The sequence below is a fragment of the Equus quagga genome, chromosome 1 (genome assembly GCF_021613505.1).
Source record: "Equus quagga isolate Etosha38 chromosome 1, UCLA_HA_Equagga_1.0, whole genome shotgun sequence".
NCBI classification, from domain to species: domain Eukaryota; kingdom Metazoa; phylum Chordata; class Mammalia; order Perissodactyla; family Equidae; genus Equus; species Equus quagga.
The window spans coordinates 76,501,695-76,513,994 of record NC_060267.1 but is presented as its reverse complement, the minus strand read 5'-3'; the positions used below and the strand labels follow the sequence as shown (position 1 = coordinate 76,513,994).

Sequence of the window (12,300 nt, the reverse complement as noted above, 5' to 3'; positions counted from 1 at the left end):
AAGGACACGCAGTACGATCTTTAGATCGATGTCTGTTTCCCCGTTAGCCTGCAAGCTCTGTGAGGGCAGGGACTCTGCCAGTTTGGCCCGACCGCGCACTGAGTGCCTGGAACATTCCCTGACACACAGGAAGTGCTCAACAGATATTGTGGAATCAGAGAATCAACGCAGGAATGATTCAGAACCGCTGAGCACGTCAAAGGTGGGATGCCCAAGAGATGACATACGAAGCTGTGTCACGTTATCCTCCCAACGGCCCGCAGAGTATGAGGCAGATGGGTAGGCAGAGGCTCCGAGAGGTACACCACCACTCCAGGGTCAAAGGGCAGGTTGGGGCTGAGCCAGGATGAACTGCCCAGGCTCTGAACCCATTTCACTCAACAGCTTGCTCCATCTGTTGACCTTCCCACATGCGATGTTATCAGGCTGGAATTCCTACCTGGGCTTTCACTGAGAAAGGAAGAAAGAGCTTCGGACAGACTGGCTGATTGCCCTTGTAAGAAGCATACGAGATATTTACCCATAAGAGATATTTTAAAATAAGAGAACACCATGGTCTCTCCTTTCTGTAAAGCTTTGAAAATTTAAATGGAGCGAAAAATCCTGAGAATACAAGGATTCGAGAAAAGTAACTATGCAGCTGAGAGGGTGGAGGGACCAGGGGGTCTCCTTGAAACCCTTACTAGGCAGAAGGGGGTGGAAATGCGTTCAAGGCAAATGGGAAGAGTGTGCTCAAGGGCTGGAGGTGGGAATGAATGGGAGACGTGATGCAAGAGGAGTGTCAATTTGGGAAACCCTACTCCCTACTAAGGATTTTAGCCTTAGAAAGACAACTGGAGACCTTATACCTCTGGCCATGATGGAGCAACTGGTGTGGGACTAACCCTCCTCCCTGGTCAACTGCAAGGCTGGACAAAACACATGAAATGACAGTTTTCATACCTTCAACAGCAGGCGGCGCAGGACTGTGATTCAGGAAAGAAGACCTGCCGTGAGCCCCACCATCACTCCACCTCTCTGCCTGGAGAGATCTGGACCACAGCACAGAGGTGGACCCAAAGCACAGCGATCTCGCAGAACAGAGGAGGCAGTGATTAGGGTTCAGGGCTTCTGAGGTGGCTGGATTTTGCAATGCAGAATAACAAAGAGGAGGGAATTGTGCAAAAAAAAAAAAAAAAAAAAAAAACAACGCTGGAAACATGCACAGGGTCCCCATGAAGTCTTTGGCTGAATGTCAAACTGATTTGTGCAGAGGGAGCCTCTGCAAAGGCTGCGGCAAACAGCCACTGGGGGCTGTGAGCTGAGTGAGGATCCGGAGGTTGCACAGGTTTGGAGATGTTTGAGTTCCCACCTGCCGGAGAGGAGAGACCTTGCTGAACACCTTGGGCATTCAACTGAGACCTGGAAAGCCTGTGCTTCAGAAGGCTTACTCTAACCCTAGAACATGAACTACTCTAGCCCTGCCTTAACACAGCTTAAAAACAAGCCTTTGAAATATCAAGCTGACCTGTAAGTAAATTAACTGCCTGCCAGAACAAAATCCAACCTTTTTTAAAGGAAGATAACAAAATCCAGACACTCAACAACAGAGCACCTGCAATGTGCAGCAAAGAATAAAACATTACTCGTCAGGTGATGCAGGAAAATGTGACTGATAATCAAGAGAAAAAAACAGTCAGTAGAAACATACAGAAATGACAGGGATGACGGCATTTGCAGACAAGGACCTTAAAGCAGCTATTATAAATACGCGCAAAGATTTAATGGATAATATGAACATAATGAAGAAAGGAATGATGTAAAAAGGAACCAAGCAGAAATTACAGAGATGAAAAATATGGTTGCTGAAATGAAAAATTCAACTGAAGGATTTTTCTAATAAAACCGATTAGACACTGTAGAAGAAAAGATCAATGAACTCGAAGACAGGGCACTAGAAACTGTCCAAATGGAAGCACAGAGGGAAAACTACACTGAAAATTTGAACAGTGCTTCTGTTGATCTGTAAAATGGTTTAACATACATGTAATTAAAGTCTCAAAGGGAGAGGAAAGAGAGATTGGGGAAGAAAAATATTTGAAGAAATATTGACTGAAAACTGTCCAAATTTGATTTAAAAAAATCTAAACCCATTCATCCATTCATCCAAGAAGTTCAAGAAATCCCAAACAGGATAAACATAAAGAAAACCATACATCATAATCAAATTGCTGAAAATCAGTAATACAGAGAAATATGTAAAAGCATCCAGAAAAAAAAGGCATATTAAACATAGAATAACAATCAGAATGATCTTTGACTTCTCATCAGAGACAACAAAAGCCAGAAGATGAAGGAAAGACATTTTTAAAGTGCTGAAAAAAAAAAATTTCTCAACTTAGAATTTCATATCCAGAGAAAACATCCTTCAAAAGAGGAGGTGAAATAAAAACATCTTCAGTTAATAAAATCTTTCACCAACAGATCTATAATACAAGAAATGTTAAAGAAAGCTCTTCAGGGAATAACGAAATTCGGGGAATAACGAGTATAGACGGAATTTAGATTTATAAAAAGGAAAGAAAAGCACAGGAAATGGTAAATAGGCAGGTAAATATAACAGCCGTTTTCTCATTTCTTAATTACTTTAACAAGTGATTGACTGTTCAAAGCAAAAAGGATAATTGTTGGGTTTATAACTTATATAGACGTATACAAGTAATAATAGCACACAGGCCTGAGAGATAGTACATGGAAGTAGACTCATAAAGCTCTGACATTAGGTGTGATGTTTTATGTCATGAATTCATAGTTGATTAGAATACAGTAAAGATGTATATTATAAACCACAGAGTAACCACTAAAGAAAAAGAGGTATAGCCAACAAGTTAACAAAGGAAATAAAAAAAAATTCTTAATTAATATTAAAGAAGGCAAGAAAAGAAAAAATGAACGATGAGAAGAGATGGGACGAACAGAAAAAAATTCAAGGTGGTAAACTTAAATCCAAACATATCAGTAAATTATACTAAATATAAATGGACTAAATACTTTGTTTAAAAGGCAGAGACTGCCCGACTGGATAAAGGAGCAAGAACCAACTTTATGGATGCACTTCAAAGATACAGACACAGACAGATTAAAAGAAAAGGATGAGAAGAGATATAGCATGCTGACATTAATCCTAAGCAAGCTGCAGTGGCTATATTAATATCAGATAAAGTAGATTTTGGGACGACAGGTATTACCAGAGATAAAGGGCACTGCACACTTTTAAAAAGGGTCAGTTCATCAAGACATGATCATCCTAAATGTGTGCACCTGAAAACAAAGTTTCAAAGCACATGACTCAATAACTGACAGAATTAAAGGAAGAAGAGCATTTTAGCTGCAGATTTTAATGCTCCTCTCTCAGTACTGGAGGAAAAAAGCAGATTAAATTTTTTTCAAAAAGCTTGAAAAAGTATAGCGATCTGAATAACATTATGAATCAACTTAACCTAATTGACACCACAGTCAGGGAACACTCTTCCCAACTGATTCTCTAAGGCCAGAATTACTCTGATATTCAACTCAGACAAGGACATTATAAGAACAGAAAAGGACACTGCTGGTTGCGATGTAATATGGCATAACCGCTTTGAAAACCGGTTTGGCTGTCTCTTAAAAGTTAAACGTACACCTACCATATGATCCAGCCATTCCATTCCTAGGTATTCACCCAAGAGAAATGAAACTCTACAAAGACGTGTACACAAAAGTTCACAGCACCTTTATCTGTATTAGCTCCAAACCGGAAACACACCATATGTGCATCTATAAGTGAAGAGACAACGGAATACTGCTATATCTATATCTAGATAATGGAATACTGCTACTCAACAATTAAAAGCAATGAACTTCTGACATATGCAAACATGGATGAATCTTTAAACAATTATGGTGAGTGAAAGAAGCCAGGCCCTCTCTCACACAAAAAAAGAGTACATATAAGATCCCATATATGCAGTATTCTAGAAAATGCAAACTAATCTATACTACTAGGAAGCAGAGCAGCGCCTGCCCAGGGATGGGGATGGGGGTGGGGAAGTTGTGAGCAAGAGATTATAAAAGAGCACAAGGAAACTTCTGGAGGTGATGGATATGTTCATGATCTTGATTGCAGTAATGGTTTCATGGGTGCACACATAGGTCAAAACTTTTCAAATGTACACTTTAACTACAGGCACTTTATTGTAGGACAGCATATCTCAATAAAGGTTTAAAACACTTCAACAGAAATACTTACTTTTTTGATTATGTCCATCATTACCAAATCACTGATTGAATATAGGGCCCTCTGCTCATCCTAGGACTGTAGTTACCTGCCCTCGAGGGCTCAGTTTTGGGAGTGATATGAAAAGCCAGGTAAAATTCTGGGGAATTTCAGACTGAAGTGAACAGAAAACATCTTCTTGAAAGCAAAGTAACTCTACAAACTACCCTGGTTCCTAAAGTAACTCAGACACCCATCCAAGAAAAAGGGGCTTCAAAGCAGGAAGTCATTCTTCTGGCAAAGAAGAAACATCCCAACACTGTGACCGTCTTCAGTTCATTTCATAGCCTGACCTTCTGATCATCTCAACGTATTTCAATAAAGTACAGGCATGGTGACTTCTTTTAAAAGATAACAAAAATCAATCCATGAAATTCACCGCATTATCAGAATAAAAGACAAGAATCATATAATCATCTCAACAGATGGAGGAAAAAACACGTGACACCAACTGATGATACAAGCTTTCAGTAAACTAGGAAGGGAAGGTGACTTCCTCAACAGATGAAGGGCATCTATGAAACCCTCCTTCAGCCAACACAATCCTCGATGAGAATGGATCCTTAAGGAAAATCTGAACCCTATGATTGGGAACAAGGCAGAGATATCACTCATTTCTTCTGTTCAACATTGTACTGGAGGGTCGTAATCAGTATAGTGAGAAAGAAAAAGATAATAAAAAGAATACAGATTGGAAAGAAGGAGGCAGAGCAGTCTTTATTAGCAGATGACATCTGCATGTATGAGAAAAATGCTAAGAATCTACCCAAAAAAAACCTATGAGAACTAATAAGTGAATTTAGCAAAGTTTCAGGATACAAACTCAATATACAAAAATCAACTGTGTTTATATGTACTAGCAAAAAACGACTGGAAAATAAAAAATCATGGCATCAAAAACATACAATACTTAGAGATAATTCAATAAAAGATGTGCGAGACCTCTACTCTGAAAAGTACAAACTCCGGCTGAGAGAAATTAAAAGACCAAATGCTTGGAGAGACATATACCATGTTCATGGATTGGAAGACCCACTATTATTATGAGGTCTATTCTCCCCAGATTGGTCTACAGATTTGGTGTAATCCTAAACAAAATACCAGTTGGAAATTCTGTAGAAATTGGCAAGAAGACCAATATTTACATGGAAAAGCAAAGTTCCTAGAATAGACAAATATTCTTTAAAAAGGACAAAATTGAAAAACTGAGAGTACCTGATTTAAGACTCGGTACAAAACTCCAGTAAATAAAACCGTTTTGGCATAAACATAAACAAATAGATCAGTGGAACAGAAATAAACTCACACTTATATATTCAACTGATTTTCAGAAAGGTCCCAAGGCAATGCAATGGGGAAAGGGACAATCCTTTCAACAAATGGTGTGAGAGCAACCGGATATCCATATGGACGAAAATGGATCTCAACGCATACCTCTCATCGCTCACAAAAGCTAACTGGAAATGGATCACAGACCTAAATGCAAAAGCTAAAATTATAAAGCTTCTAAAAGATAATAAAGGAGAATATCTTCACTATCTCGAGGTAGGCAAGAATATGCTGGGTAGGACCCAGAAAGCACTAACCATAAAAAAAGTGATAAATTAGACTTCACCAAAATGAAGAAACAACTGCTCATCAAAAAGTATTGTGTGAAAATCAACAGGGATGCCGAAGACTGAGAGAAAATATTCACTATATATATATGATAATGGACCTGGATCTAGGATATATAAACTCCTACGACTTAATAATAAAAAAAGACAAACAACCCAACCAAAAACAGGGCAAAAGATTTAAACCGTCTCTGAAGAAAAACAGACAAATGGCCAAGAAGCCGATGAAAAAGTGCTCAGCATCATTACGCATCAGGAAAATACAAATCAACAACACAATGAGATCCCACCACCCCCGCATGAGAACAGGAAGAATTAAAGAGCCATTGCTCCCAAATGCTGGCAAGAACGCGGAGCAAGTGGAACCCCGATCCGTGGCTGGTGGGAGCATAAGATGCTCCAGTCATTTTGGAAAATGGTTTGTCAGTTCTTAAAAACATACTCTCCCCCATGACCCAGCAATCCTACTCCTTGGAATCCACCGAAATGAACACATGTCCGTGAAAAGTCTTGTACAAGCATTTTCACAGCAGCTTTCTTCATAATAGCCTAAAACTGGAAACAACTCAGATGAACAAGCAAATGGCTAAACAAACTGTCGTATTTTCACACAACAGAATATCGCTCAGCAGTAAAAAAGAATGAACTGATATAAACGACAAGCATGAATCTTAAAAACATTTTGCTGAGTGAAAGCAGCCAGACACGCAAGAGTAGACATTCTACAAGCGCATTCACACCAACTTCTCCTGCAGCCAGCACAGGTCCTCCAGGATCCTCTCACCGCACCCACAGTCTCTCCCGGCTTAGGCCTGGGTACCACTTGATGAAGCTGTCAAGTCCAGCCCCTAATTCCACACAGAACCCACGGACATACAAGTCTCTAGATCCAAAGGCCAGTGGAGGGGCTATTTCTTGGTCGGCTTTCGAGAATCAGTCGTCTGTTGGTTCCAGCCTAAATCACTCATGCTGTCTTTTCAACACAGACGATCTCAGAGGCTCCAGACTTCCGTGAGTAATAGACAAGACAGATTCACTCAACAAACAGATGCAAAAAGACAAAGAGTCCACGACAGAGAGAAAAAGAAAATGAGGAACCGAGAAACAGTAGACAGCCCTTCCGGAGAGAAGCACCTGGATGTTAAGGAAGAAATCAGGGGGCCAGGGATGGACCCCTTCCTCCTGCACCATTGGACACGTGATGCAGAACAGCTTCGGGGTTAAGAGTATGGACCCAGAGCTCGCCTGCTGGGTTCAAAGCCAGGCTCCTTCTCTTCTTAACTCCGTGACCTTATGCACCCTGTTCCAGGAAGAGCCATTTGGGGCAACAGTATAAGCAGCATGCAAGTTATTCTCCAAAGGCTGACCCCACGGTTGCAGGCTGGTCTTGTAATTAACATCCAACTGGAAGTGCATTCTGGGTAGCATCCCCTCTGAGCAGCAGGGCAGGTGCTGCTTCCCTGGACAGCACAGGTGGGCAGGTGCCCACGCACAGCTGCCCCTGTCCCCTCCCGTGGAAAGCGGGATCCCCAGAGGGGTCCGGGCCATGGAGCTCAAGCTCAGCCGCAGCCCTGATATCTCAACATCGTCACCATTTGTGGGTCAACGGGATGGGTCAGTGCCCGCCCAGCAGAAGCTGTGTCCTCTCTCCTGGACACAGGACCTGGCCACGCAGTGGGGACTGGATGACCCAGACGTCCCCAGCCTGGGTGGTGAGACGGGCTCCTCTAGTTGGGTCACCACTGATGCCTGCCTGAAGGTCTTCTCAGACCAGGAATCCAGACCCCTGGGCTGGAAAGACCTCAAGAGCTTCCAGAGGTGGGAAATCTGAGCCCAGAGAAGGGAAGTGACAGGTACCAGGGCACCCAGCAGTCAGGGGCTGTGCGGGATGGGAGCTCTCGCCCATGGGGAGACCCCTCAGGCTGCTGCTCTGCCCAGAGGGGAGGAATTCCTGGGAAACTCTTACATAGCCCTCCAGGCTCTGGACACTTCTCCCCGCCCACCTGAATGCTCTCATGGGGGGGACCTGCCTGTGCCGCTACTGTCAGGGCTCCAGGAGGGTCATGAGCTCCCCAGACCGTAGGCAGCTTGAACCCCCGTTGATCTTGCGTAACCCTGGCCCACCGCTAGACCTGAGCTTTCCCACCCACAGATGGTACAGGAGGGTCCCCACAGCTCTGCTGTGACAAACACAACCAAGGATGTGCCCAAACACTCTCAGCACCCACCCCACTGCCCCACGACGCTCGCTAAGCCCCGCCTGTCGGAACTCTGGCTGGGGACTGGAGGCCTTCCCAGCTCATCTACTTGGGGATCTAAGGATGGACCTCCTCCCACCTCCAGAAGAGAAGTTGGGAAAGCAGCTGCACCAGGAGAATGGCCGGCCAGGACGAGCCTGTGAGAAGCATCCTTAGAACACTGGGGACCAGAGACAGGATGGGGCCTGCCCAAGGCCACATGCAAAGCTGCAACCACGCTAGGATTAATACCCGCCCTGCCGGGTCCCGGTTTAGTGCTCCCTCTAGCTTCTGACCCCTTCCACCACCACGGGCAAAGAGGGAGCTGTCTTGTCTACATGACCGTCTCCCAGCCGGGGTCAGGCCCTGCACGGGGTCAGACTCAAGCTGCATCACACGGGGCTGGCTTTGTGGGTGCAGACCAGCAACCATCCAACTTGGGGGTGCTTAAAGAGGCAGGGACACAGCCACTGAAGGACCCGATGAGGGATGCCCACGTCCTAACCCCAAATCCACGTGGGCCCCAGGCCTCTGCGTCCCCTGAGGGAAGCTTCAGGGTGGGGTTTTCCCGGCTATTCCGGTTACTGCAGCAAAGTGGTCCCAGGTCACACCTGGACGCCTAGGGACTGGCCCAGATCAAGGCCCCCTTTGCCTTCACCCTCCCCTGGCAAGGCTCCAGAGCCTTGGCTGATAGCCAGCCCGCCCCTCCCCCAGCTTCCCCATCCCCCATCCGGTACTCACTGATGGGGGCGTGTAAGGCCACATGTTCCTGGTAGGGCGTGTAGTACTTGTACTGCTTTCCACAGAATTCACAGGTGTAATTGCCGGTTTCTGTCCAGGAAGGAGAGAAAAGTGTGGGGAAGAGGCGCCGGGCTTCCATCCAGAAGCAGTAGCATGTGTGTGCTCCCTCCCCCCAAACTCCTCCTCCTTCTGGGACCACCAGTGAGAATCAGGAGCCCACTCGACTCAAGACTACCTGGGCTCAAATCCCAGCTCGGCCATTTCGAGCTGTGTGACCTTGGGCAAATCTCTTAACCTCTCTGTGCCTCAGTTTTCCTATCCGTAAAATGGGGGTAAATAATAGGACCACCTTCTAGGATTGCTGTGAGGATTAAATTTATATGTGAAGAGCTTAGAACAGTACCTGGCACACGCTGTTCTCCTTCATTGCTCCACCCCAGGCCCTGGGGCTCAGGAAACATGTGGTGACCCAAGGTGACCTCCACTCCCAACCTGTCTCTCAGCCCCTTTGCAAGCCCTGCCCTGTGCAATGGCCAGACTTGGGTGCCCCCGTCTCCAGGACCTTCCCTGCCCCCAAGCACCCCCACCCCCGGCAGAAGGGGTCACTTCTTCCTCTCGGGTCCCACCGGACTGCGTCTTTACCTCTCCTTTGGCACTGCCTAACTTCTTTCTTCTTAAAAATGTCTGATGTAATATTGTTCACTGGGGGAAAATTATAAAATACGGATAAATACAAAATTTTTAAAAGAAGAAAAATTTCAATCATCTGTAAGCCCCATAGAGCAACAGCTACCCCTGGGGGAGAGAGTGCCCCTTGCCATTGGCCCCGGACCCCACCCCACACTCCCCTCTCCTCTCGGGGCACCCCTCTCACTGACATCATCTGTCTGGCTCCTGCGAGCCCTGAATTAGCCAGCCCTGATCTATACCCTCTCTGAAACCTGGTACATTCAATCGACAATACTTTGCGGACATCTTGCTCAATCAATAAACATTGATCTCTACGACATTTATTGGCTGCACGGTTCCCACTGGACTCGAAAATTCGCTGAGCCAGGCTCCTCTACCAGGGGACAGTCAGATTGGTTCAAAATTTTTTCCCCTATTAAAAAAAATGCTGTGATCCATATCCTTGTAGAAATTTTTGTATAGGTGCTCATTATTTTTACACATCATTGTGAAATAAAGATTACTGGGCATGATCTTCGCACATTATGGCCTCAGAATAAATTAAGGGTATGTGTTTTTAAGCCTTTTGATATAAACCAGAGCACCAACTACCTACCTATCAAAAGGTTGGGCCAATTTTCACCCCAATCAGAAAGATGTGAAAATGTTTCCACACACGGTAGCCAGCATTACGTCTTATCTTCTTACATTGTGCCTGACGGGGGCGCTATAAGGCCCTGCTGGTTTCATTTTCCATTTCTTTGAGTTCTAAGGAAATTGACCCTTTTTCACATTTAATTAACCGTGGTTTTCCATTTGTGACTTTCTCATTTGTGTTTACAGCCAATGTTTCTATAGGTATATTTACCTTTTGTAAATCACTAAGACTGAAGACATCAACATTTTGTTCTATATGTTATAAGTATTTTTTCTCTATTGGTTTCTTATTCTGTTTATGGCTTTTCTCTCTCAATATAGAAGCTTCAAAATTTCTGATAGTTAATTTTTTAACTGATTCATAAGCACTGGAAAAGATACATGATTTGTTCTTTGTAGACTTCAAAGTCGTTAGATAAACTATATTAATTATATTATGCAAACCCTATATAATCTTCTCTCCTTGCTCGGTCAAAGACTCAATGTTGTGATCAATCTTCCCATTTCATTGCATTTCTGAATTCATTTTGTCTATTTAGACACAATGCTGCTTGATGTATATCGGCTCATGAAATCAGAATCTTCGCTGTGAACTGTACCCTCCACTGACATTCCACTAATTTCTAACACACCGCTTCTCAAAGTGCGGTCCCCCGGCCAGCAGCATTGGCATCACCTGGGAACTTGGTAGAAAGGCAAATTCTCAGGACTTACCCAAGATATGCTGAAAGAAAATTCTATGGATGGGATCCAGAAATCTGTGTTTTAACGGCCCCTCAGAAAATTCTGATGCACAGGAACACTTAAGAACCATTGTTCTAACAGTTAATTATACTGTTTTATTAGTTCGTTGGGCATTTATATTATTAATTCTTGATAATGACTTTGTCAGATCCTGCTTTCTACTTGTTTAATGTGCTTAAGACATTTCCCTAAATTTTCTTGTATTTTCATTCACCAAAGAGATGCTGTGTTAAATGCTGGCACAAAATGTTGAGCAGAAACAGTCACGGGGGGCTGGCCTGGTCACGAGGTGGTTAAGTTCCCACAGCCCGGGATTCGCAGGTTCGAATCCTGGGTGCAGACCTAGCGCCGCTCATCAAGCCACACTGTGGCAGCATCCCACACAGAACAGAGGAAGATTGGCACAGATGTCAGCTCAGTGACAGTCTTCCTCACAAACAAAAACCAAAAACCAAAAACCAAAAAAACCACTCATGGTTTCTGCCTTCAAGGAGCTCACAGTATAGAAAATCAAATAATTGAATCACATAAATTTAAAACCGCAACCGCAATAGGTGGAGACATTTACAGCGCTGTGAAAATCCTAATGGGGAATTCAACTAAGTTAAGGAAGTAGGAAAGTTCTCTGAGAAAGAGAAAAGATAAGGAATTAACCAGGTATGTCCCTTATAAACCATCATGATTGGATTATTCTAAATTAACCTGAAAATCTTTGTTTTCTAATAAAGCAGATTGTGCCATTTGCTTTTTATTGTTATGAAAGACTTGGTTTTACCCGTTTTGTGTTATGACTTTTTTTCCATGCTCCACCCTCTCTGATTTGTTCCCTTTAGTTTTCAGTTCTTTGAAACTGAAATTGTTTTTCTTTGCCTTTCCATTATTCCCCAGTGGTTCATGATTTTCTAATATTTTCCATTGTTTTGGGTAGTACGTATTTCTCTAATTGCTATAATCAAGCAGGAAAGGATATTTCCACATCTATTACCATTGAGAAAGGTAACTCAATGCTTCTCAAACTTTGGCATGTGTAAGAATCATATAGAAAGACTGTTACAACAGATTGCTGGGCCCCCCATAAAGATTCTGATTCCATAGGTCTGGCATGGGGCTAAGAATTTCCATTTCTCATAAGCTTCTAAGAGATGCTGACGCTGTTGGTCTGGGGACCACACTATCACTAGGACCAGTTTAACTCACTTTACTGTATCCTACTTTCCTCCGTCTTGTGTTTTTCAAATTCACTTTTAATATTTTCCAATAACCTTAGTCTTTCGCATTCAATTTTATAATCAGATTTGCAACATCTTAAACTTACTTCTGGTTTACCTGGCTCTAGTATTCA

General features: G+C 43.5%; 1 protein-coding gene across 9 annotated transcripts in view; it reads right to left on the bottom strand.

Moving 5' to 3' along the window:
- The window catches only part of ZNF618 (zinc finger protein 618), a 124,186-nt gene that overhangs the window by 31,624 nt on the left and 80,262 nt on the right, over window positions 1-12,300 (bottom strand). For 6 of the 9 annotated variants that reach the window (XM_046667701.1, XM_046667709.1, XM_046667736.1 and 3 more), the window contains exons 9-10: window positions 9,531-9,590; window positions 8,889-8,978 (exon numbers count right to left, since the gene is read on the bottom strand). In XM_046667701.1, the coding sequence (XP_046523657.1) occupies window positions 8,889-8,978; window positions 9,531-9,590 (150 nt within the window). The remainder of the gene's footprint in view (window positions 1-8,888; window positions 8,979-9,530; window positions 9,591-12,300) is intronic. The other 3 variants (XM_046667717.1, XM_046667726.1, XM_046667759.1) reach the window with 1 other exon arrangement.